Source organism: Melopsittacus undulatus, chromosome 10, assembly GCF_012275295.1.
Source record: "Melopsittacus undulatus isolate bMelUnd1 chromosome 10, bMelUnd1.mat.Z, whole genome shotgun sequence".
In the NCBI taxonomy this organism is placed as follows: domain Eukaryota; kingdom Metazoa; phylum Chordata; class Aves; order Psittaciformes; family Psittaculidae; genus Melopsittacus; species Melopsittacus undulatus.
Window position 1 is genome coordinate 23,422,491 of NC_047536.1, and position 22,581 is coordinate 23,445,071.

At 38.6% G+C, this 22,581-nt stretch overlaps 1 protein-coding gene across 2 annotated transcripts in view; it reads left to right on the top strand.

The window, feature by feature from the left end:
- ASIP (agouti signaling protein) overlaps nt 1–22,581 on the top strand; it is a 57,314-nt gene that overhangs the window by 26,878 nt on the left and 7,855 nt on the right. Inside the window, exons 1-2 of one of the 2 annotated variants that reach the window (XM_005147521.4) lie at nt 4,844–5,091; nt 20,689–20,891. In XM_005147521.4, the coding sequence (XP_005147578.1) occupies nt 20,717–20,891 (175 nt within the window). In that variant the 5' untranslated portion in view covers nt 4,844–5,091; nt 20,689–20,716. Of the gene's footprint in view, nt 1–4,843; nt 5,092–20,688; nt 20,892–22,581 lie in introns of those variants that run through there. The other variant, XM_031047665.2, reaches the window with a different exon arrangement.

The following is a 22,581-nucleotide window of genomic DNA, read 5'->3' on the forward strand; positions in this document are numbered from 1 at the left end:
ATTATGAGAAGATGGAGAGAATGACAAATGGGGGAAATGACAGGGAACAAAAAGAATAGATAATAAAAAAAAATAAGGTGGATGAAGGAAAGACAGAAGAGCGCCTGAAAACATCAAAGGGAGGACAAGGAAATAGCAGATAGGAAAAGAAGTGTGGGAAGACAAATGTCATAGAGGAATATATTCATGAGACAGTACAGAAGAGAAGCCAAGATGTGCCAGTTATGGAAAGAGGAAATAAAGGGTGAAAAAAAGGAAAAGCAAAATAAATACCTGCATTTTTCTGTAAACTTACAACAGTAGAAAATATAATGAGCCGAACAGGGAGAAAAGGAAAATCTGACTGAGATAAAACATAATGGAAAGACACACAAATGTGCACACACCCCAAATTTTTCATAGGGCTACATTTGCTGATACTGCGAATGCAAACCAGGCTTCCTTCAACCTGGCTTCCAGACAACCTAAACCACCCTCCAGAGTGAGAGCTGAGTTTCATAGTTTCATTTCAAAGCAGCACAGGACAAGTCCCTGGAATTTCTTTTTTTTCTTTTTTTCTTTTTTTTTTAATGAGAAAACTGTTTATATCCCATAAATATCTACAATAATATAACAAGATGTAAGTTCAGTGCCTCAGGGCTGGAATAGAAGCTGGATCTGGCCCTAATTCAGGTAACAGCAGTGTCTGAAAAATCGGTTTTCCTTTATGGGCAATTTTGACTAAGTTATTTCTTATTTCAAATGGAAAACGAAACATAAAATCAGAACACCTTTAACTTGAACACTTGAAATAGAGTAAGAATAGCATTTTCAAAAGAAAAGAAATTGCTAATGCTGTAAATTGCCCTACAGATATCAGCACATAAAGTTTTGCAATAAAAATTCTTTCCATTGTAAAATTTGGTTGCTATTAATTATTTCATGTAATAAGTGGCAACTTTAACAACATAGAACATTCCAGTCCTCTAAAATTCAAACCATTCTACCACTAAGTAAGCGTATCACTTCATATTTATCACCTAACGAAAGTGAAGTAACACAAGAAGAAAGCAAGAGAAAAAGGTCTGGTCTTTCAAAAGCCTCCAAAATGTTATGTTCTGGCAAGCCTGTCTTCCTCTTGCTGTTCTAAGTTTCTTCTCAGAGCTACTCTGAGAAGCTTCTCGGAGCACCATGCATTTATTTTTGCTCACCATGTTCACCTCTATCTGGTCCCTCAGACGTTGCCTCTCAAGCATCTCAAGCACATTCAGGTAACACACAGAAGACAGATTTCCCCCCACCCCCCCCATTTCTGATTGCTGGACGTATCTTTCCACAGGAACTCTGTCAACTGAAGTGATTCCAGGTTCCAAGCTAACAACCAGGATGCTTTTTGGAAAAGCAAAGGCGAAGAACTGTGCATTTTCTTTAGTTGGAAAAGAAATCCCTGAATATTCTGCAATATAATTTTACTCAGATATTAACACCAAACATGATAGTTTCTGAAAAATTTTTGGTCTTTGCTATATTTGTCTGTAACAACAGGTGAGAAACATTCAAACTGGAGTTAGGTACTTAAATTGGTGTCACAAAATTTAGGTAAGGTTATCTATACACATTTTAAATCAAATGGGGAAACTATGCCCCAGACTAAGTTTTCAGTTAGGTGTTTGGAGGATTACAAAAGCAAAATGGCCTATGCCTGTAAGATTGCCCCAAGTATTCCAGTCTTCATGGTACATGTCATTATATTCCTAACAGTATGCTTAATAAATAACTGATTATTTGTGTATCCCTTAGGCGAGTCCTTGTACATTCCTGCTGGCTTACAAAGCACAGAGGCTTGGCCACAAGAGGCTGGTTTCACATTAAAAACTTAGCTCCTTAGCACATCTTTCCACTGTTACTGCCATACTACAGTGGCAAAAACAGTAAAAAAAACATTAAGAGAACATTAGAAACATGCATCTTTGTTACTTCTTTGATTCTGTAATGATGTAGATATTAAATTCTTAAATAGTACTTCTTTGAAGGCATTCAGAAATCTTCATTTGACAATACCAGGGCCGGGAATAGGAAAACACATTTCTTCAAATTTTTATTACAAAAAGCGACATCTTGAATGACAAAGTTTTACTTTGAATTAAAAAGTTATTCATTTTGGAACAGAAAGATGTTAATAGCCCTTTTACACCCTAGTGGGGTTTACTTTAACTGCTCAAACTCTACACTAGTGCTATTGTTTACTGTGGTACTAATACTTTTTAGCATCATATTTGCATAGTAATATTATATGGCTACATAAATCTTCTATGAAAAGATGATTTTTGGTCAAATTTTATTCTCCAACTAGAATAATCTCCATGGAAATCTGGAGTTGTTGCATTATGACTTAAGTAAAACTCGACTTCTGTCTATGAAAAAAATTATCTTAAATCAGGAAAACGTACAAGCCCATGGTCACTGTTAAGTCTTTGAATAACTTTACTCACTTTAATAGATTACATACTGTCCCGGGTTCAGCAGTAGCAGTCATTTTTCTCCTTAGTAGCTGGTGCAGTGCTGTGGTTTTGACTTCCAGCACGGGAACAGCATTGATAACATTGGTTTTAGTTACTGCTTAGTAATGTTTAGCCTAACCAAGGACTTTCTGAGTCTCATGTCTGCCAGGGAGGAGGGGAAGCCGGGAGGAAGCAGAAACAGGACACCTGACCCAAACTAGCCAAAGAGGTATTCCATACCACAGCACGTCATGCCTACTATATAAACTAGGGGCAGCTACCCTGAAGGGTTAGATCACTGCTGGGGTCGGGCTGGGTGTCAATCAGCAGGTGGTGAACGGTTGTATTCTCTTCACTTGTTATTTCCCTTATCATCATTATTATTGGTGGTAGCAGTAGTGGTTTGTGTTATATCTTATTTACTGGACTGTTCTTATCTTAACCTGTGGGAGTTAGGTTCTTTTGATTCTCCTCCCCATCCTTCTGGGAGCAGGGGGCAGAAAAGGGGGGGAGTGAGAGAGCTGCTGCATGGTTCTGAGTTACAGCTGGGCTTAAACCACGACATGTACATACAGCACACAGTTACTTGCTTTTTGTCCCCTTGGTCTCTTATCATTCATATGTGTATCAAAACCTTTCATAATTTGCAAGATCATGGTCTATTCATTGCTTTGTTTCACTATGGAAGAGGAGAATTGAAGCTGTATAACACTGGGAAAGCAAAACCCCAGTCCAAAAAATTGAGAAATGTGTTTCTAATGGAGCCTACTGTTTCTAATCAGCCTACTTACAGAATAGCCATACTGTTAGCAACAGGAGATTCTTAGGAAATCAGTCATTACAGATATTCAGGCCAATCACAAGAGCACAGTATTTTAAGCCAAGTAAACAAGCGGCTGCTGTCAGTGAAGAGTTGTGGTAATTTACTAAAAATGAAGAAGAAAGAAGAAATCCGTGATTAAATATATGGAAACTGAAAGCCTTCAAACATGTCAAAAAATATACGACTTTCTAGAAAGCACTAAAAACCAAAAGACAGCTTCACAATCTGTTAGTGCTTTAAATGTGGAGTAGTAAAAGAAAAGTGAATTTTTAAACTTTTGATGTTTACAAAATTTTCCAGTGTGGGGGATGTAAGGAGGGGCTCCAGCTTCAAAGCAGCAATTCCCATGGCCCTACACTGTTTTCAAAAGTTTCACGTCCTATAAAGTCAGCTCATATTACCTTAGCATTGCTCACCTAAATGACAACATTTGGGGGAAGGCTACTAAGGAAAAAAAAATCAGTAAAAAGACCTTACAAAAGAGCGTTTTTTTCTAACCCAAGAATAGTCTTGATATGATCCTGAAGGAATACTGAAAATCAAACCTCATAAAAATAGCGTTGTTGATCACACAGAGAAATGCAAAGGGGCTGCAGTTTTATTTCAAATCAGGGCCTTTCCCTCCCTCCACCTCCCTCCACATCTTTTTTCATACAAACACATTTGAGGCTGTTAAATCAAATTTGATCAGTTGTCTTCCAAAACACCATTGACACTTCATCATTTATTCAAATCTGAAACTTGTGGTGCCATGGACTGCAAACATGAGCTGTCTTGTCAGTGGCCAAATAGCTTAATGATTACTTATTTAACTAATTACTATTTAACTAATTAACTTATTACTAACTATTCCTTTGCACAGAACTTAATCAATCAGGTATAAAAAAAAAAACCCAAGCCCATGGCACATATGATGTGCACATGACTGTAAAAATCGCAAACTAAAAATATTAATATACCGTTGAAATGTATAATTAAAGCTACGGAATTATAAAGGGACATGATATGTTTTGAGTTATTGAGTCCACATTCTGATAAACTTATCTGGGTTTAGTCCATGCAGTTATCAAGCTTAAGGAAAAAGCCTTTCCTCCTGTAAGTTTTTACTTTTAGTTACTCCAGAAGACTCCTTCATTGGAGTGGAGTTCATCAAAGAAAAATTGCTATTCTCACACTTAGGAAACTGCTGAGGAGCTGCTTGCATATTTATAATGCTCTTGCTAGAGAGTGAGACTGTCAGAGAAGGAAACTTGCCAGTTATGAGCCCTGAACAAGTCCTAAAGAGCACAGCAGATTTTATCTGCAGGTCTTTTCAGTTTTTCCCTATTATTTCCCTTTTGCTACCTGAGTGACAAAAGAAAAATGAGCTGCCATCAGTTGAAAATGCCTCTGCCAGAAGACTGCTGGATCAAGACTGTTCTGTGGTTCTAAAATGCGGAGAAAAAGGAGGGGCTGGAGGTCAACTTTCCAAAAGATTTTTTTTTTCAGAGCAACAGTAAAAGAGGGAAGGAAAAAAAAAAAAAAAAAAAAAGCACTGAGAAAGAGCTGAAACTCAAGTAGAAAAGCATGGACTGTCCATCTTGGCTATAATTTTGTCAGCTAAAATTTAGTAATTGCTTCTGCATTGCTTTCGGGAGGAGGTGATCTTTAAAAGCAGGCTGCTCAGCACTCAAATGGGACTACTCCAAAAGATTTGCCTATATTCTCTACAGATCAGCAGAACAAGGGAGACCAGCTGCATAGATTTTCCCTAGGGCCTGATGAATAGGACAACAACTTACTGTTTCGGTAGGACCAAAACATTTAAACTCTTCTACAGGGCATTTAACTTCCACTTTGTTGCTTAGACTTAAAAAGATTGCATCTTACTTCTACAAGGCACTGGGTATATTTAACTTCATTACTCTCAAATTACTCCTGCAAATATCCCACACTAGTCTGAGAAAGAGTAAAATTTTAAGACTCTCTTAACTTGGGTTTTTAACTTTATGCTCTCCTGAGTTTACTCGCTCCAATTTTCTGTTCAACTTCAAATTCTTCTTTTCCAGTATTGCCCATGCTTTTTGATTGTTTTGATTCTATTTGGTGTTTCTGGCTTTTCAGGATTTTGTTGTAAATTTTTTTTAGTTTAGCCTTCTTGTGTCAAAGCTTCTTTCTGAAATGATTTGAAATCTTATATTATCTCTATATGCTCTTTTATTGTGTGATTGCAATGTTAACAAAGTATATTTCCTAAGCTGTATTTTTACACTGCTTCAATTGGTTAGCTGAATTATTTTTTACCCCATCCAAGTAAGGTAAACAATTACTCTAAATATTGAAACAAAAACATTATTATAACTCCTGAAAATTTTAAGTGTTTGGATTTACTTTTGGGACTAATAATATTTCTCTTCAAGCTTCAGACTGTAACTGTTTTTCGAATTTGCACTTAAGTTCTCTTTATAGCATGTCACAAAAAACTAATTCTGCAGTACAGAATTGGACATATCCAAGTGTCTAATCCTCCATTAATATTCATGATATTCTATAATTCTGTGCAAGTGTAGCAAGCAACATTTGCTTTTATTAATTAACAAAATATGAAGAATTATTTATGATGGCCATTGGCAATATTAGTATTTCTCTTCCAGCCCATATATCTACCACATTTCTATCAATTGCATAGTAACTGCAGTGACTAGAAAATGAACAACTGTTAATTTCTGTTAATTTTATTACATTTGTTATTTTACTATAGGAGTGCGTTTCTTACTGGTTTTTTAATTCTACATTTTTCACTACTTCGTTTCTCCTCATACATTATTTAGCTCTCTTTTTCTTTTGACATTCAGCTATGCAGTGAAAACTGTGTTTAAAAGTGCCTTTGTTGCTTTGCTGTTTGTTTCATACTGTGTGGACCATCTTCTTAATATCAGAAACACTTCTGATTGCAACAGTAAGGGCTCTTTAGAGATGTTATTTGACTGCAAAGTTAACCCCTGCCCTTCAGAGTTGCATGCATTTTATTTCGATAGTTTGAAGTCTCCCTGCTCTACATTCTGGGCAGTTTTATTCACAGCCTCTCTCAAAAAGGTCTTTTGAGGTTGTTAGATTTCAGGCAGGGAGATTTTGTGGTTTGATCTTGGTTGTTTGTTAGTTTGGGGGGATTTTGTTTGTTGGTTTTTTGAAAAGAACATGTCTCGGCTTATCTTTCTAAATATCGAAGTTGCACTTCTTTATCTGCCAGTTTACAGAATCATTATTTTTAATCCATTGAACTGGCTCAGAAAGCTTTCATGAGCATTCTAAATGCGAAAATATACAAGTGATCACAGATAGGAAGGGTAACCAGGGAAAAATGTCAATTTACTGAAAACTGGAAAGGAATTTTGCCAGCTTCGATATAGGTTCTTACCTTTAGTTTTCCCTTTAATCTGTTACACATGAACTGACTCATAAACAGAGCTACATGTAGGAATTAACCCCCAGTATTTTGCTGAGTAAAGACCCACTAAAATCCTTTACTAGGCTAGTTAACATCATGTTAAATATTTCTACCACATGGGCATGTACACTTAGTTAACATGTGTACATGCCCATGTGGTAGAAATATTTACATAGAAGAAATGTTGCATAACCTTTATTTCAAAGTTTAAAAAAAAAAGGAGGGCAAATTTAATGGAAAACCTCACTGAATTCTTCAATCATGTTTGCTTATGAAATTTGTTTTTCAAATCCCTCTATTTCTCTTCACTCTTCTTTGATCGGGTGATTAAAATTTCATTTAATTATAAATGTGTTGGAGTTATAAGGCAGTAGAAGGAAGCACTGATCAGTGCTCTCACTGCACCTTTTTCATTTGCTTCTCTCTGCATTTTTATGCTCATACCATGAAAAAAATCTGAGATGCATTCTCACCTACAAATACTTAGGAAGACACGGTGTTAATAATTATATTTAATTAAGCATTTCAAATTTGTTCAACATAATTTAAACCATTTAGCAAAATATTAAGTTTTCATCCTGTCAATAAAAGTATCCCTGTCAAAAATGCCTAAACTTTGTGCACACATAGAAGCCTGTTTCTGTTCTTCCTGCAGAGTATGTTTTTAAGTGGATATGACACTTTTCAAAGGTGTCTGGAACTGAGGTATTGCCTGTGCCGGTGTAAAGCAACCCTGAAATAAGAAGTTGTGCTCAGAGCAGCAGGAAGTCCAGCTGCTGATGGTGGCAGGTATGCTTTTACAGACACCTCTGTGAAAGCTGCAGCTTCTAATGAGACCCATGTTTCTCAGTGGTGGGAATATATTTGCTTAAAAGAAAAATCAGAAAGATGCCCCGTTCCACTGTGGGAAACTATCTGCAATGGCCCACAGTGAACCACCAGTTGTAACACACGCTGAAATTAAACAAAGCTCTGTGTGAAGCAGATCTAGTTCAATCCTGTGATGTATTAAAACAATAAGTTAGAAAGAAACCATAAAGACCACTTTCTGAGCCCAAAGCATGCAGATTCTACAAAGACTTATTACTGTCCTGGATTCAGCAGTAGCAGTCAGTTTTCTCCTTCTTAGTAGCTGGTGCAATGCTGTGTTTTTGACTTTCAGCCTGGGAACAATGCTGATAACACCGATGTTTTTAGTTGTTGCTAAGTAATGCTTACTTCAACCAAGGACATCCTCAATCTCATGCTCTGCCAGGAAGAGATGCTCTGCTCTGTCATGTCTTAAACACAGCAATTACCTATCCTGGTTTTTATACAGAGTGGCAGAGAAACAACGTTGGTTGGGTCACCTGAAAGTGATACATCTTGCTTTTCAGGGGATTTCATGCATTTTTTCAATGCATGAAAAAGAAGTTCATTGCAACTACTGCATATTATATAAAGAAATATTATTTAGGAATTCACCCCGAGCTTTCTATCACTTTCATGGTGACTTTCAAATTTTGTTGTTTCAGTGTATGCTTTCTCAAACTTTTGAATGGATTGCACCAGCAGGTCTGGCTCAAAGCCTGACACAAGGTAAATACGATTTATTTTCCTAGAGCTAAAGAGGTTTCAGAAATCTCAAGATTAAAGAAAAAAGTACCAAGACGCTTTGAAATAAATAAGCAGAGAGGTACGTTAAGTTGGTAGGAAAACTATAGTGCCACAACCCTAAAGCAATCTCTTTGAAGTAAGCACCCATACTCTTGGCACATACTCAGAGACCTGTAAATTCATATATTAAACTGAAAGTTTAATTATTTGTTAGTACATGACATGGACAATGATGTAATTTCCAGCAATTCTGCTTAAAAAAATTTATTTCTTAATTTAAAAACAAAAAAAAGTTAAAATTCTATTTTAAGTTTCTATAGTAGAAAACTCCTATCAGCCTTTGGATAGATGTTCTAAAGCAGTGAGCCTAAATAGTTTAGATCTTGCAAGCTTTTTAGACCTGGCTTCTACTTCCAGTAACTTCATGTCATTATACCTTGTCATGTTGATTTAAAACCCTTCTGTCACCCCATCCTTGTTCCAACCACACCAAGTATGCTCAGGAACTGAGACACTCTACAGTTTCTCTTTGGTATTAAAGAGATTGAGCTTTGAGAGCTCTTTTTAGACATACTTTTCTATTCCTTTGATAATTTTTACAGTTTATCCCTACTTTCCACTCAATTATTGGTGTTCTTGGAGTACCTTCCAGAGACAGCTATAGCATTCTCAAATATTTATTCTCTCTCCTATTGAAGTTGGTCCAATTTTCTCATTTCAGAGCTACATTAGCACTTTCGACAGCAGTGTTACACTGTGAGATCATTTCCACCACAACCCCCAAACCCTTTGAAGTCACTTCTTCCCAGAAGAGTATTTCCCAATTACTTTTTAACTCAGATGTTTGTCTATAATTTTTTTCATTTTTAGTTGAGTTATTTTCCTGTGGGTAGTTTATCAATTAACACATATCTTCCAGGCATTTGTCTTCATACTTACTTCCCACTTATGGGCGACACATGGATTTCCCTTCTATGAAGAAAGCTGTGCCACTCAACACTTTGTAGATCTAGTCCAGATCTCTCATTGATCTTGTGTAGATAACCGAGACTGTTCCAATGTCTTTCTTCCATATGGTACACGATGTCTGATTCACCGATGCCACATTCTTCTGTCACAGATAAGAACAATGCAATTGAACTTATTTTCTATTTCTTCATTACAAAAAAGGGCACATAAGTGCCACAATTTAATTTGCATTAACTAGCTGCAAACTTTCATGACTCCAACTGTTATTATTTGCCATTGCCACAATCAGGATAACATAAGCTTGCTCAGATGTGAAAGGAATATCCAGAAACCACCTTTTCCCCCTCATAGCCATCAGTAACCATAACAGAACAGGCCCTCCTCCTCCCCCCCTTCATTACTTTTGCAGCTGTGGCAAGCCAACATGTGTCACCAATATGCAAGCTGTACGTTCAGGCAGAAATTATGCCTGTTGCCAAAGATTAACATGATCTGAACCCCTTAGTTTACGAGTTCAAGAATATAGGCAAGCAGAAGAGCAGTATATTTAGCAGATCCATTACACATGGAAAACAAATAAAAGATGTTTATCATTTTTTCTTAAATTTAGACTTATGTCTTAGCCCCTTCAAGTTTCCGTTTTGCAGATACTTCTGCCATCAGCTAAGGAGTAATTCTTGCCTTCTCCATGGCATCCAAGGGAAGCAGGTAGCCCCTGAGGAGGCCTATCCCAGCCCTTCCTTGTTACAGCTACACCGTATCAAAGCCGGCCTCCAGAACATGCAGCCAAATGGCCAAGAGTGGGGAAGAGGCTGTTGGTGCACTCGGGATCCCAGCAGTCTCTCAGATAAAACAGCCCGGACTGATCAGCAAGTCTGATCACTGTAGCTGTACCCCATCATCTACGCATGTACTGCACAGTAGGAAACACTACCAACTAACGTTACATCACCTATTACTCATTTTGCTTTCCATTCACTACAAATAGGTATCATATGGAACTCAGCACTTCTTCCTGTTCCATTAACTTCACTGGGGAAACTCTCTGTCCTCTGACTTTCAAGCAAGTGGCTTAAAATTAATCAGCAGGAAAAGCCAGAGAGAGGTTTCATTTTGGTCTTACCATCAGATATAAATCACCCATTGCTCTCATTTATCACATTGCCATCATCACCAGAAGGATTATTGTTGTTACTGAAGCTAATCCACCATCAGCCTTCACCAATCACAGATCAAATATCTCATAACTCATATCCTATTAAACAAAAAAACTTCACCTCTTAGATGATTGTAACATAAAAGTCAAATTGTTCCTGAATTATACATTCAAATAGAAAAAAAAACTAAGACAATACAGGGTTTATAGTGAATACAAATAGGAAATCTCCCATATCCATGACTGTAAAACCTATATCTAGTCATGCAGAGAAAAAGAGAAGATGGATGTGTTTAAGAAGTAATGTCCTTTAATCAAAACAATATGTAAGCTCTTACAACATAATAAGAGGTGAAGTATTTCATATAGTTCTTTCTCTGAAAAGTGACCATGGAACAACAATAGTTTCAGAGGTTCCTTCTTTCCTAGTCCTCAAAGATAGACACTTTGCCAGTTCCCCATCTTTGGGGGATTCTCCTAGAGGCAGTTCCATAGACCTGGAAATAATTATAACTTATATTTCTCCCAGATAAGACAGAAAAAGACTTAAACATTCAGAAAATGAGAGACATACCAGAACACTTAAAGAGCGCTTTATAAAGTGCCTTAAATCCCAGTACAAAGGCAGGAGTACATTTTGAAACAATCAGAGAGTCCTGTTCCTGAGCCTCAAACAACCTGAATAAAATATTATAAGGTTGATGTTAGTAAAAATAAACCAGAACACTAGAATTATTTTAAAACAGGAAGCAAACTGATAATCTCTGGGAGGCAGATTAAATTCTAAGCAGGCCCTGTAGAGTGCACTGAAGATAAGCCCACCTAATAATGCATCTATTACATGGTAGCATATGACTTGAACGCAAACCAAAAGTAACAACACAGAAAAGGCAAAAGTTTAAAAAAAATAAATCAAAAATCCATTCACTGTTAGGGCAAAACCTGATATTAAAATCACTTTACCTTCCACCAGTCAATCAGAAGACAGGTACTGAAGCAGTTTAAACTCAACTGATCTAAAATAACTTGCCACAAAGCATTGAACATGCTGGCTGATGGACAGCGAGCTTCTCATAAATAAGATGTACATTCAGCACAGAGAGCTCAGCACTCCTTCCCACTGTAGTCCTTAGGCAGGAATCCAGGATTCCTTCTGCAACCTGTGGACTGATTGATTGATCAATCAGTCTGTCTGTCCACCCACCCCCTGCATCCCACCCCCCCACTCCCAGTTCCACCAGTATGGGTTTCATCCCATACTAGTGAAATCAGTTGCTTCTTTGAAAGAAGACTGGATAACAAACTGTTATGCTGGTGAAGCTGGATGGGAAGTTGATTTTCAATAAGACAGGGAATAGCTAGATAATTGTCAATAACTTAAATGACTACATGGACAGTAAGGCCATCGTATATAGAATCATAGAATAGTTAGGGTTGCAAAGGACCTCAGGATTATCTAGTTCCAACCGCCCTGCCATGGGCAGGGACACCTCATACTAAAATTCATTCATATGCTTTGGCTTGACTTAGATCCTAGAAAAAAATTGGAGTAGAAAATAGAGAATGTGATTAAAAATTACTAGAGTTGATTAGGGAGATTGTCATCAGCAAAGTTGTTAAAGGAACTCTACCTCTGCTTCTAATGAAAACTTAGACAACTGAACAGAAGAACCATGTGGATAACTGGAGAACTGGGACAAAAGTATTTTACAATTAGTAATTGTATGGGCTCAACATGTTCACCTGAGATGGGAGACTATTAGGAAGCAACCTGTTCATCTAAACACTTCTCAGGAGGGAAAAACCAAGAAAACAAAAGCATTTTCCACAGTGAAGAGGAAGGTTTAGAACAATTCAGTTCCTAGAAACTGAAATAAAATAGACTAATAAATTACCAGGCACTTTCTCACTTGATTTAATTAAGAATTAAGCAGTGAAAACCAGATCGGGCCTATAGCCTGTCATAGAAGAAGTCAGATTGGATGACCACGATGGTCTTGTTTGCTTTTGTAAGCCTGTAGCTTCCTTACAATTTTGCTCACTCCTAGATATTTAGCAGCACATTCTTTATCCAGTTCTACTGTGGGGGTTTCTGGCTACTTAAGAGCTCTTCTAAATCATGAGTTCAATAGTCACTTCTAACTCCATTGTAATCATACAGTAGCAAGCACAACAGGTCTGTTACAGGGAGAATTCAGGAAACGATTTCCAAGAACCACACCAATTATACTGATCACTACAAGTAGGCATAAAAAATGCTAATTCCCTAGGCCTTTTCCACTTGGATTGAACAACAGTTCCCATCATTCAGAGTTACTTTTTTTGGCATTAGTTGTGTCTTTCTATTATTACAGTCTAGTTTTAGTTTCAAAAACTCTATGTGGCACCTACTCTAACATCCGTAAGAAAGCTGAGACAAGGATCCAAGCCTTTGTTTTATATACACCATCACACTCTGTAGTTTTTAAGAGGGTGTAATTTTGTTTGGGTTTTTGTGGTTTGTTTTGTTTGTTGGGGGTTTTTTATCTGTGTTTATTTTGAATATGAGAAGTGCATAGCAGACTGACTGACAAACATGTCCAATTCATTCCTAAGTACCTCTGAATTTGGAGACTGCATAATTATCTCCAGGTAAGCTATTCCAGTGCTTCTCTATCCGCAGCCTTGGAAAGGTTTTCCGTATGTCTTTTTTAACCTTTTCTCCTGTAATTCAAACCTCTGCTTGTTGCCCTGTCCATCCTGAACAAAGAAGCCAGTACCTGAGCAGCTAGAGATGGCTCTGAATAAGCAATAGAAGAGAGGAGAGCAAGCAGTGAATTTGATCCATAAAGCACTGTTTCTAGGCATAAAACAAGATCCCTTTTTTCTAATTATTTTTATGCTTATCGAAGTGTAAATAAAACATTCTCATATTTGTCATCAGCATGTATGGGGGAATGGAGGTCTGCACCACTTTCCATGTTAAGTTATGTCAGGTGCAGTATAAAAGATTAGGTGTATAGGACACTGATAGATCTCAGGTAATGACATCTTGTAATAATTTCATTATTCTTTCATGGTATTCATTCTAATTTAAATTCATTTTTGCTCCACATGGATATGACCAACATTGGATGCTATGCTCTAAAGTAAGACCAGTGTCTGCATACAATATTAAATGCTTTTGTATTTCTGTTACAAATACCTTCCTTGATACACCCTAGAATTGGATTTGCTTTTCTTCACAGCTGCATCGTATTGTCCCCCTCAGTCATGCTATGATCAATACAGCCAGATCTTCCCCTTCTATCATTTGAAATCCAGAAGCCATTAACTTCAGAAATATTTGTTCTCAAGCTGAAATGTTTGAACTTGGCCTCTGCACTGTTGCATCTCATACAGTTCCACTGCTTCATTCCTCAGGGTTATCCAGCTGGACATGATAAGAACAAGGCAGGGAAACAACAAAAAAGTGCAAAGGAAAAAGAAAGAGAATTTTACCTAAAAGAAGCTCTGTTCCAAAAGCAACAGGGCACAGGGGATCACTGAAAATTAAAGAAAACAGAACGTAGAACCAGAAAATAGAAATAAAAGGTGTAGGGGAGCAAAAAGGGCAAACTGAGTAAAATAACTTCAAAAAAAAGTTAGATTTAAACTTGCACAGAAGCTTAACATACTACAACAAACACTACACATCTCTGCACAAGAATTCATACAAGTAAACTGTCTGTGATTTTGGTATGGAGAAACTAGGGAAAAGACAGTGCCCTTTGTGCTAGGAATACTTGGGAATTAAAAAATAAAAATAAAAGTTACACAGAAGACCAGAGATAGGAGTCTGGAAGAAAGAACAGAAAGAATCAGAATGAACTGAGAGAAGACCTTCAATACCACTTGCTATTTTACTTTAGTCAATAGTATTTTATAGCTTTGTTTTCATTTTAAAGGAGAAAAGAAGCAGAAATTTGGATGCAACACACTGGCATCCCATGAAAACTTTAATCCTAGAAATTCATTGTTTATTATTGTTTATTATTGTCATATATTGTTTAAAAACAAGTTACAATTGAACCATTTAATACAGATAAGGATTTAAATCCGTTCTGTGAAAAGGAAAGCTGAGGGTTTAGGTGACCTGGTCACAGCAAGGAGGAACTTGGTGTCCTGCCATCACCCCATGCAAGGGTCTCCCACAGGCAGAAGGAGCAGGTGCTTGTTTGGCAGCAGCTTGAGTAGATTGGTGAAATCCCTGAGACAAAGGTATGTAACCACTGCTCTTGTCCTGCAGTGCAGGCTCCAGGGAGATTTCTGTAAAGCAAAAGGGAAAAAATATAGGCTAGAGGAGAAACTTAGCTGATAGCACTAAGCAGGGTATTAGAGGACAACTATTAGAATAGGCTCAACCGTTGCCCTTGAAAGAAAAAAGACTTGGAACTAAATTTGCTTGAACTCTGAAAAAGGTTGTTCTTCAGCTACAGACATGTCTATCTTCATAGAGAACATATGGATCATTTCTTAATCAAACTGAGGATATATTTAGACCTAAGCTCCACAGCTGCATGCTTTGCTTTCTTTTTTAGCAAACCGAAATGCAAAGGTAGAACATGAAATAATGAACAAGTTATCAGACTGGAACAGATTCTTAAAGCACAGAGCCTGTTTTCCACAATCAGAGGCATTTTTTTTTAAGAGGGACTATGTTAGGTTAGAATGGAAGATGCCCAGAAAAAAGTACACAAATTGGAAAAGCAAATAGCGATATTGCTCCTGGCCCTGAATTAACATAAAATAGATACTGGGAAAAAGTAAAATAAAAAAATAAATTAAAAATAAAAAAGGAGCAAGAAACATTGAGTCTTATAAATATGAAATTATGTTCAGAACAACTGCAGTAGCTGTTATTGTTTGTGTAAAATGCATTTATGCAATGATATTTAGTAGTTCTGTACAAGGGATCCACATAAACGTAAATCTGTATTCCTGATTCAATGTAAAAATTCATAAGTAAGTGGAATTCATCTTGCTCTCATGGCTTCCAGAACTTAAATACTGTGGTAAGTATAAATGCAAGTGATTTGAACTAACAAAAAACAAATCCTGCAGAGATATGCTGATGCAAGTAGGGCTGGCAGTATCCAAGAAAGTTATCTGCAAGAAGGTTGTCTGCAACAGCTGATCAAGAAAGGAAGAGGAGAGAATTCAGTACTGCAGGATAATGTTGTCCCAAAGCCCATACATTTATAGTGGAAATTAATAAATTCAGGCTGCAATTACAAAGAAATTTAATTTCTGTGTGGAAAGTAAGGAGGGACATCTAGAAGGTCTTTACTATTGAATAACGAGGTCTACCTAGTCTTGGACCTACAAAGAGATGAACACGTACTGATTGTGGGGATAACAGCTACCCAGTGTCAGCAATAGCAACCCATTGCTAAAGGACCATCAAATCTGAGGTTGTCATTACTCACTAGAGAGCTGTGAACCAGAGCTGGTCTCTGACTCTTCTGAAGGTCCTTGTGGATACTTAGCCTTGCAATGTGTGAAAAGTCTTAAGGGTGTGTGTGAAACCTGTCTGGAGCAAAAAGCAATCTAGAAGGGATTTTCTTCTGTCAAAATCACAAGTAACCATGCTCCTTTAGAATGGCAGACAACTTGCTTCCCAAATACATAATACTCTCGTAGTTTCTTTTAATCAACGCTGACAGTTGGTGGGTTTTTTCTTTACCTTAGAAATTTTTTCTTTACTTAGAAATTCAGAGTTTCAATCATAGATGGAAATTTCTCTGCTGAGGTGGTAAATTAAGTAAACTTTTATGCTTAACACTAGTTAAGGAATGATTAGACCTTTAGTTTCCAGATAGATTCCCTCAACAGTTGTCAGGATAGCATGCTAAAATATTTGCTGCAGCCAATTGTTTTTCCATACATTCCCTTGCACTTATACTATAGAAGTTAACTGAGCATTTCTCAGCAGAAGAGATCCCATCCCTGCTCCATCCCTGGTGGTGTTCAAGGCCAGGTTGGACAGAGCCTTGGGTGATACGGTTCAGTGTGAGGTGTCCCTGTCCATGGCAGGGGGGTTGGAACTGAATGAGCTTAAGATCCTTTCCAACCCTAACAATTCTATGATTCTATGCCATTTCCCTTTTGGTCACCGTTTCTTTGCTGAAACCTGATGGCTGAGATAGGATTGCTACTGAGACTGGATAACCCAGTTCTCAGTGACCATGAAATTATCACTCACAACTAATCACTCAGTCATTCTATTAACCTTCACATTTAACTTCCTAACCTTCTTTAGTCTCTCTTCACCTTAAAATCTCAACATCTTTCAAGGCATCCACTAGTTCTTGCTTTTTTCCTCGCCTTCCTTCTTTTTCTACCCTATCCATTTCAAAATGGGAGCAGTACAGCCACAGAGTGTAAGTGAAGATTTGTCAGCGAGTTACTGAGTAGTTTAACACAGTTTTCAGTATTTTATACTTTTTTGTTCACATAATTTAACATTTTACTTTTCTAAGCAGCTGTTTTCAGCTATTTATAACGATGCTGATTTATTTATGAGTTAGTCCTAATTTTTCAGACCACCTAAGAAAACTTGTCCCATGCCAGTGTTTATGGCAGACTTCATGTATGATTGTCTCAAACTGTTCACTCTGTTGTTGTGTGAGAATAAATCTCCAAATAGAATGAAATCAGCTATGACAGGAAATATAGTTCCTCTTAAAAGTGTTGAATGTACAATGTGATTCTGGGGAAATAAAATTTCCACATGGAGACTTTAAATATGACATCACAAAAAAATAGTTTAAAAAGAGACAAAAGCTCTTTCACATCACCTGTCATGCTTGTGAGAGCTATCAATGCTTGTGAGAGCTATCAATACAGCTAAGTATTAAAATACCTTATTTACAGATCAAATATAATAAGCCAAAGCACAAATGAAATGGCATAAAAAAGGGTACTATAATCTCTGATGATCTGTAGCATAGAACCCCAGACTGTTTTGAGTTGGAAGGGACCTTAAAGCTCATCCAGTTCCAACCCCTGCCATGGGCAGGGACACCTTCCACTGGAGCAGCTTGCTCCAAGCCCTGTCCAACCTGGCCTTGAGCACTGCCAGGGATGGGGCAGCCACAGCTTCTCTGGGAACCCTGTGCCAGCGCCTCAGCACCCTGTTATAGAATGATAAATTGAGGTCAGACTCAGTTAAAGCTCCACCGACATCACCTACATGTCCGGGATGTCAAATGGATTTATCACTATTCTGCTGATTCTTGAAGTTTATGGCCAGTGATCCAAAGTTCACATTCACCTAACAAGGGATGGCTCTCAACCTCCAGGAGTTCCCTTGGATGTTGTCCCAACCCAAGGGGTCAGTCCACAACAGCAGACTCACTGCTCTGAGGAGAAGCGACTCCAAATGGTTGCCCAAGGGGCTCCATTCGCACCCTACTTGAATCCAATGGTGAGGTACCCCCTGTTAGCTCAGGACCCAACTTCTTCTCTCTGTGGGGGGAAGCTTTGGTGGGCTTTTGCCAGGTCTTTGTCTGGGCTTTGGCCAAGGGGGTGCACCTGCCATACACCTTCATCATAGAACATTCCTTCCTTCCCTGTATGCCTCTATCCTGTGAAAATAAGCATACATGAATGTTAAGCAACCTAATATTTTTTAAGTAATGATGTATTTTATTTGACCAGCTACACACCTGGAAAGCATAGACAAGCTTTTGGGCACACAAGACCATTAGTCAGCTCTATTGTTTTTTTAATTTTAAGCATATACCTAGAATATGAACATCACCAGCGATACTCAGGTTGGTACAACTAGTTACATAAATAGAAGTTCTAATTAAAACTGGAAAGATTATGGTTGTGACCTAAAATGTTATCTGCATATAAAACTGTGTACTAGAACAGTCTCTAGAAAGCATCGATCAGGTCTGGGCATCTTGTGTGAAAGGCAAGTGAAAAACAATAAAAAAAGTATCTCTTCTTAATACAAAAAAAAAGATAAAACCAGATCAGGGGTCCTGACCTAGGAAATATTTTCACACACTTCACATTAGACACAGGCAACTACCACATGTGAAAGGTTGAACATCTCTAGAAGAGTTTACAAGATCAGACCATGTGAAAATGAAAACAGATGTGCCATAGCTGGGAGGAAAACCCCACAATTTAATCATCCCAGCAGATTTTCATGGCAGGATTTGTTCCTTTCATTTATGGGTTTTTTTTTCTCCTAAAGGAGATGCACTCTCTCATGCAGTAGGTGATTTGTGATCAAATTAAAGAATACTCCCAGCTCCTATAACAAAAAGATGTCAATCCACTGTCACAACTATGGGACAGCTTGGGTTTCAACTTTATACCAGCTTTGAACTACACCAGCTGGATATAATTTTGAAATACAGACACAGCAGCACTCAGACCTTCATGAGTTCCCTCCTCCTTTGGAGTAAAACTCCAGACTAAGACACATTTATTTTTGTTGTGGCTCACACAGATGTCTAAATGACAAAGGATCCAGCACATGTGTCCCCACAAATCCTAATAGAGTCCTAATACATCTGAGTGGATTTCCTCATGGCACAGCTATAACCAGCAATGAAAGCACCATTGATGTACCCAGCAGTGATCTGTTAAGTCAGCATGGCCTGTAGAACAGACTGTTTGAGAAATGAGCCCAAGCACTTGGAATTAGAGGTCTAATATTTGACATCTCACAAGGAAGAGTGGGTCAGTGAAGGCTGTAAAAGCAAATGTAACAGAGATTCAGTTTACGAGCCCAGACCTCCCCCGTGTGCTGGGCTGCACCCCCAGAGCATGAGCAGCAGCTCAGGGAGGGAATCCTGCCCCTCTGCTGTGCTCTGGGGAGATCCCCCCCTGCAGCCCTGATCCAGCTCTGGGGCAGCAGCACAAGAGGGACATGAAGCTGTTGGAGCAAGTCCAGAGGAGGCCACGGAGATGCTGTGAGGGCTGGAGCAGCTCTGCTCTGGAGCCAGGCTGAGAGAGCTGGGCTGGGGCAGCCTGGACAAGAGAAGGCTCCTGAAGGGGAGACCTCAGAGCAGCTCCAGGGCCTAAAGGGGCTGCAGGAAACCTGGAGAGGGGCTTGGGACAAGGGCCTGTAGGGACAGGCCAAGGGGAATGGCTTTAACCTGCCAGAACAGGGGAGACTGAGATGAGCTCTTAGGCAGAAGCTCTTCCCTGTGAGGGTGCTGAGGCGCTGGCACAGGGTGCCCAGAGAAGCTGTGGCTGTCCCATCCCTGGCAGTGTTCAAGGCCAGGTTGGACACAGGGGCTTGGAGCAAGCTGCTCCAGTGGAAGGTGTCCCTGCCCGTGGCAGGGGTTGGAACTGGATGAGCTTTAAGGTCCTTTCCAATTCAAACCAGTCTGGGTTTCTATGAAAAGTTACCCATAAATCTGGAGGCTGGCAGTGCCTGCGGGGGAAGATTGCCATAACTCTGACTCAGCACAAAATTAATACACATGGAAATAAATATCAACCTCAAACTTCAACAGCATGAGGAATCTACAGGAAAAGGAGACCAGGGTGATACACTGTGTACCCTGTATGCCTACACTGTCACACACAGGTTGGCCAGGGCCAGTGGCTGTCTTCTGCTATAGCCACATCCTGCAAAGCTCTGGTCTCTCCATAAGTATGTTCAAATCCCACAGACTTCATTACATCTTAAAATTTATTAAGTACATACTAAACCTTAAGGCCATAAGGCTTTACAGCATTGGGCCTTTTGTAATTTGCTTGAGTTATGACTATGATTTACTATGGGATCAGAACAGCCACCTCAGTGTGTAATAGAACAAGCTATTTCTTAATTCTAAATGGAAAAAAATAATTTGTGGGGGGTTAAAATTATTAATTTTCTGGGTTTTGTAAAAAGGATATTCTGTGAACAATCTGATTTATGTAATTGAGCTGGTCAAAACTGGCAGAAGTTCCTCTCCCCTGGTTCATACAATAAAAAAGAGCATGAAACTCCATGCTGAGAGCTCAGAGCTTTTGGGAAAACAAACATTTTGGGAACAGAATCCTTGGAAAAAAAGAAAAAACACCTAAGGGAGGTATATTTGAGATAGCATCTTTCAACTAGATCACAGCAAAGTTAGCTATTGTGGTACTAGAGGCAAAGTGCTGGAAACAAAAGAATAGTTAAAAGCAGGTTGCTAAACCTGCACAACATTGTGGCACACCTTTACTAAGATTCCTCTCCTTGTGTCTCTCTTACATGCAGGTTTTGACCAACTTTGGTTTTCGTGACAATGGAACTTTTCCTCCCTGTGATGGAAAGGAAGAACCTCTTCCTAAGCCTATTGATCTGCTACAGTTTGTTCAGAGCTGCCGATCATCACATGGTAATTGAAGAGAAGACAGATTGCAGCCTGCCAAGAAACAACAAAATGAATTTCTCAGATCTCCCACCCATCTCCATAACAGGTGAGTGAAATCTGCCATTCACTCCCAAAGCAACAAGATTTGCAGAAAATAGAGTTGTCAATTGGGATTGACAGTTTACTGCAACTTTGTGGTTTCCTACAGCTGCCTTGGCAGCATGCAGAACTGCAATGGCAATGCAGCCACAGTATCCCAGACTGTAAGTCTTGTGTGTTGAAGTGTTTTTCTGTTAATACAGGCATTAATCTTCCTTTGACAGTTTAGTGCAAATGGAAGAAGTTAACATAACTTGGGGTTTTTAGGTTCTGCTCTTGTGGCAGAGAAATCAGCAGGTCTCCAATAACCTTAATTTGCCTGTGGGACAAGTGATCTTTAAGCAAGGGGGAAAAAAAGCACTGCAAGGGAGAGCCAGAGGTCTTCTATGTATCTATAATAGGACCAGGTATGTCCCTGTCATTACTGACAGGTGACCATCTGGCCTGTTAGGGAAGAACCATATTAGGGCAATCCTTAACTATTTTCTTCACAACATTTCTTCCTACGGTCTGCTGTAAATATTTCCATGTAATTTAAGCCCACTTCTTTCTTTCAAGAAACAGGTATTTGTGGATAATCAGTTGCAGAACATCCTTCATATGGTATCAACAGTTCAATAATTCAAAAAATAAAGCTTATTTTATCCTTCTTATAGGCTTTTAGGACTTCTCCTTCAAAAAGGTTGGTTTCTTATCTTGTTTCCTGTATTTCCCCTGTACTCTTCCTCAGGACCATGTTTCTTTAAGGAGAAACTGTTACCCCACACATGCATTTCCTATGAAATCTGAGCCTCTCAATCCTGAGTTAACTCCAGGTTGTTCAGTTGCATGTTTATTAAAGCCTGTGCTGAGAGGCCTCTCAGGCCACAACATTTCAGGGTCCTTGTGATCCTAACAGCCTTCACTCTGACACTTCTAATAACTTTTTTATTCCAGTTAAATTCTGAGAGATAAAATATATTCACATCAGCTGATTTCTACATTCTCACAAAAATGTGCCTGTCCTTAAACACTCATTCTTCTCCTACATGCATACAAATGGAATGAACATTTGACACTGAAAACAAGAATAATTCAAAAGAATAGATCTTGGCATAAGACTCACCTATTACGTAGCCTGCTTGTCTTGGCTCATTATTCCAAAACAGAAAACACAGATGCAAACCCCACTGTAACTCCATTGGCCAGTACTGCACTCACTTTCTTGAGGTACAAGGCATTTCCAGAGGTATCCCAAGGCCTTTCTTGCTCACTTGCTCAAAGATGAGAGGCCAGCCTGATCCTCCACTATCCACACCCAAAGAAGAGTGGAGAAATCACAAAGTGAGAAAACTGAGACACATCATTCTTCTTTTTTCCTCATTCAATGAATCTGACCTAAGTTTTGAAATCGTTTCTTCTGGAGCTGAAATAGCACATGCTGTTTCTGGGTGTGTAATGTGTAGCCACATTACCTCTATCATTTATTAACTAAAATAATTGGATTATGACTTGATTAATTATAAATTAATCAAAAGAATTCATTAATGCATGGCATTTGAAGGGCATTTGAAAGTAGATGGAGAAAGAAGGTGCAGCAGGAAGGACACGGGCTGACACTGTTTTGGGGTTCAGGTTCCGAGATCAAGGGACATTCTAGCCCTGCTGAGAGCAGGAGGATGGCAGCAGATCCCATCATTTTCACTGAAGTCAGCTGG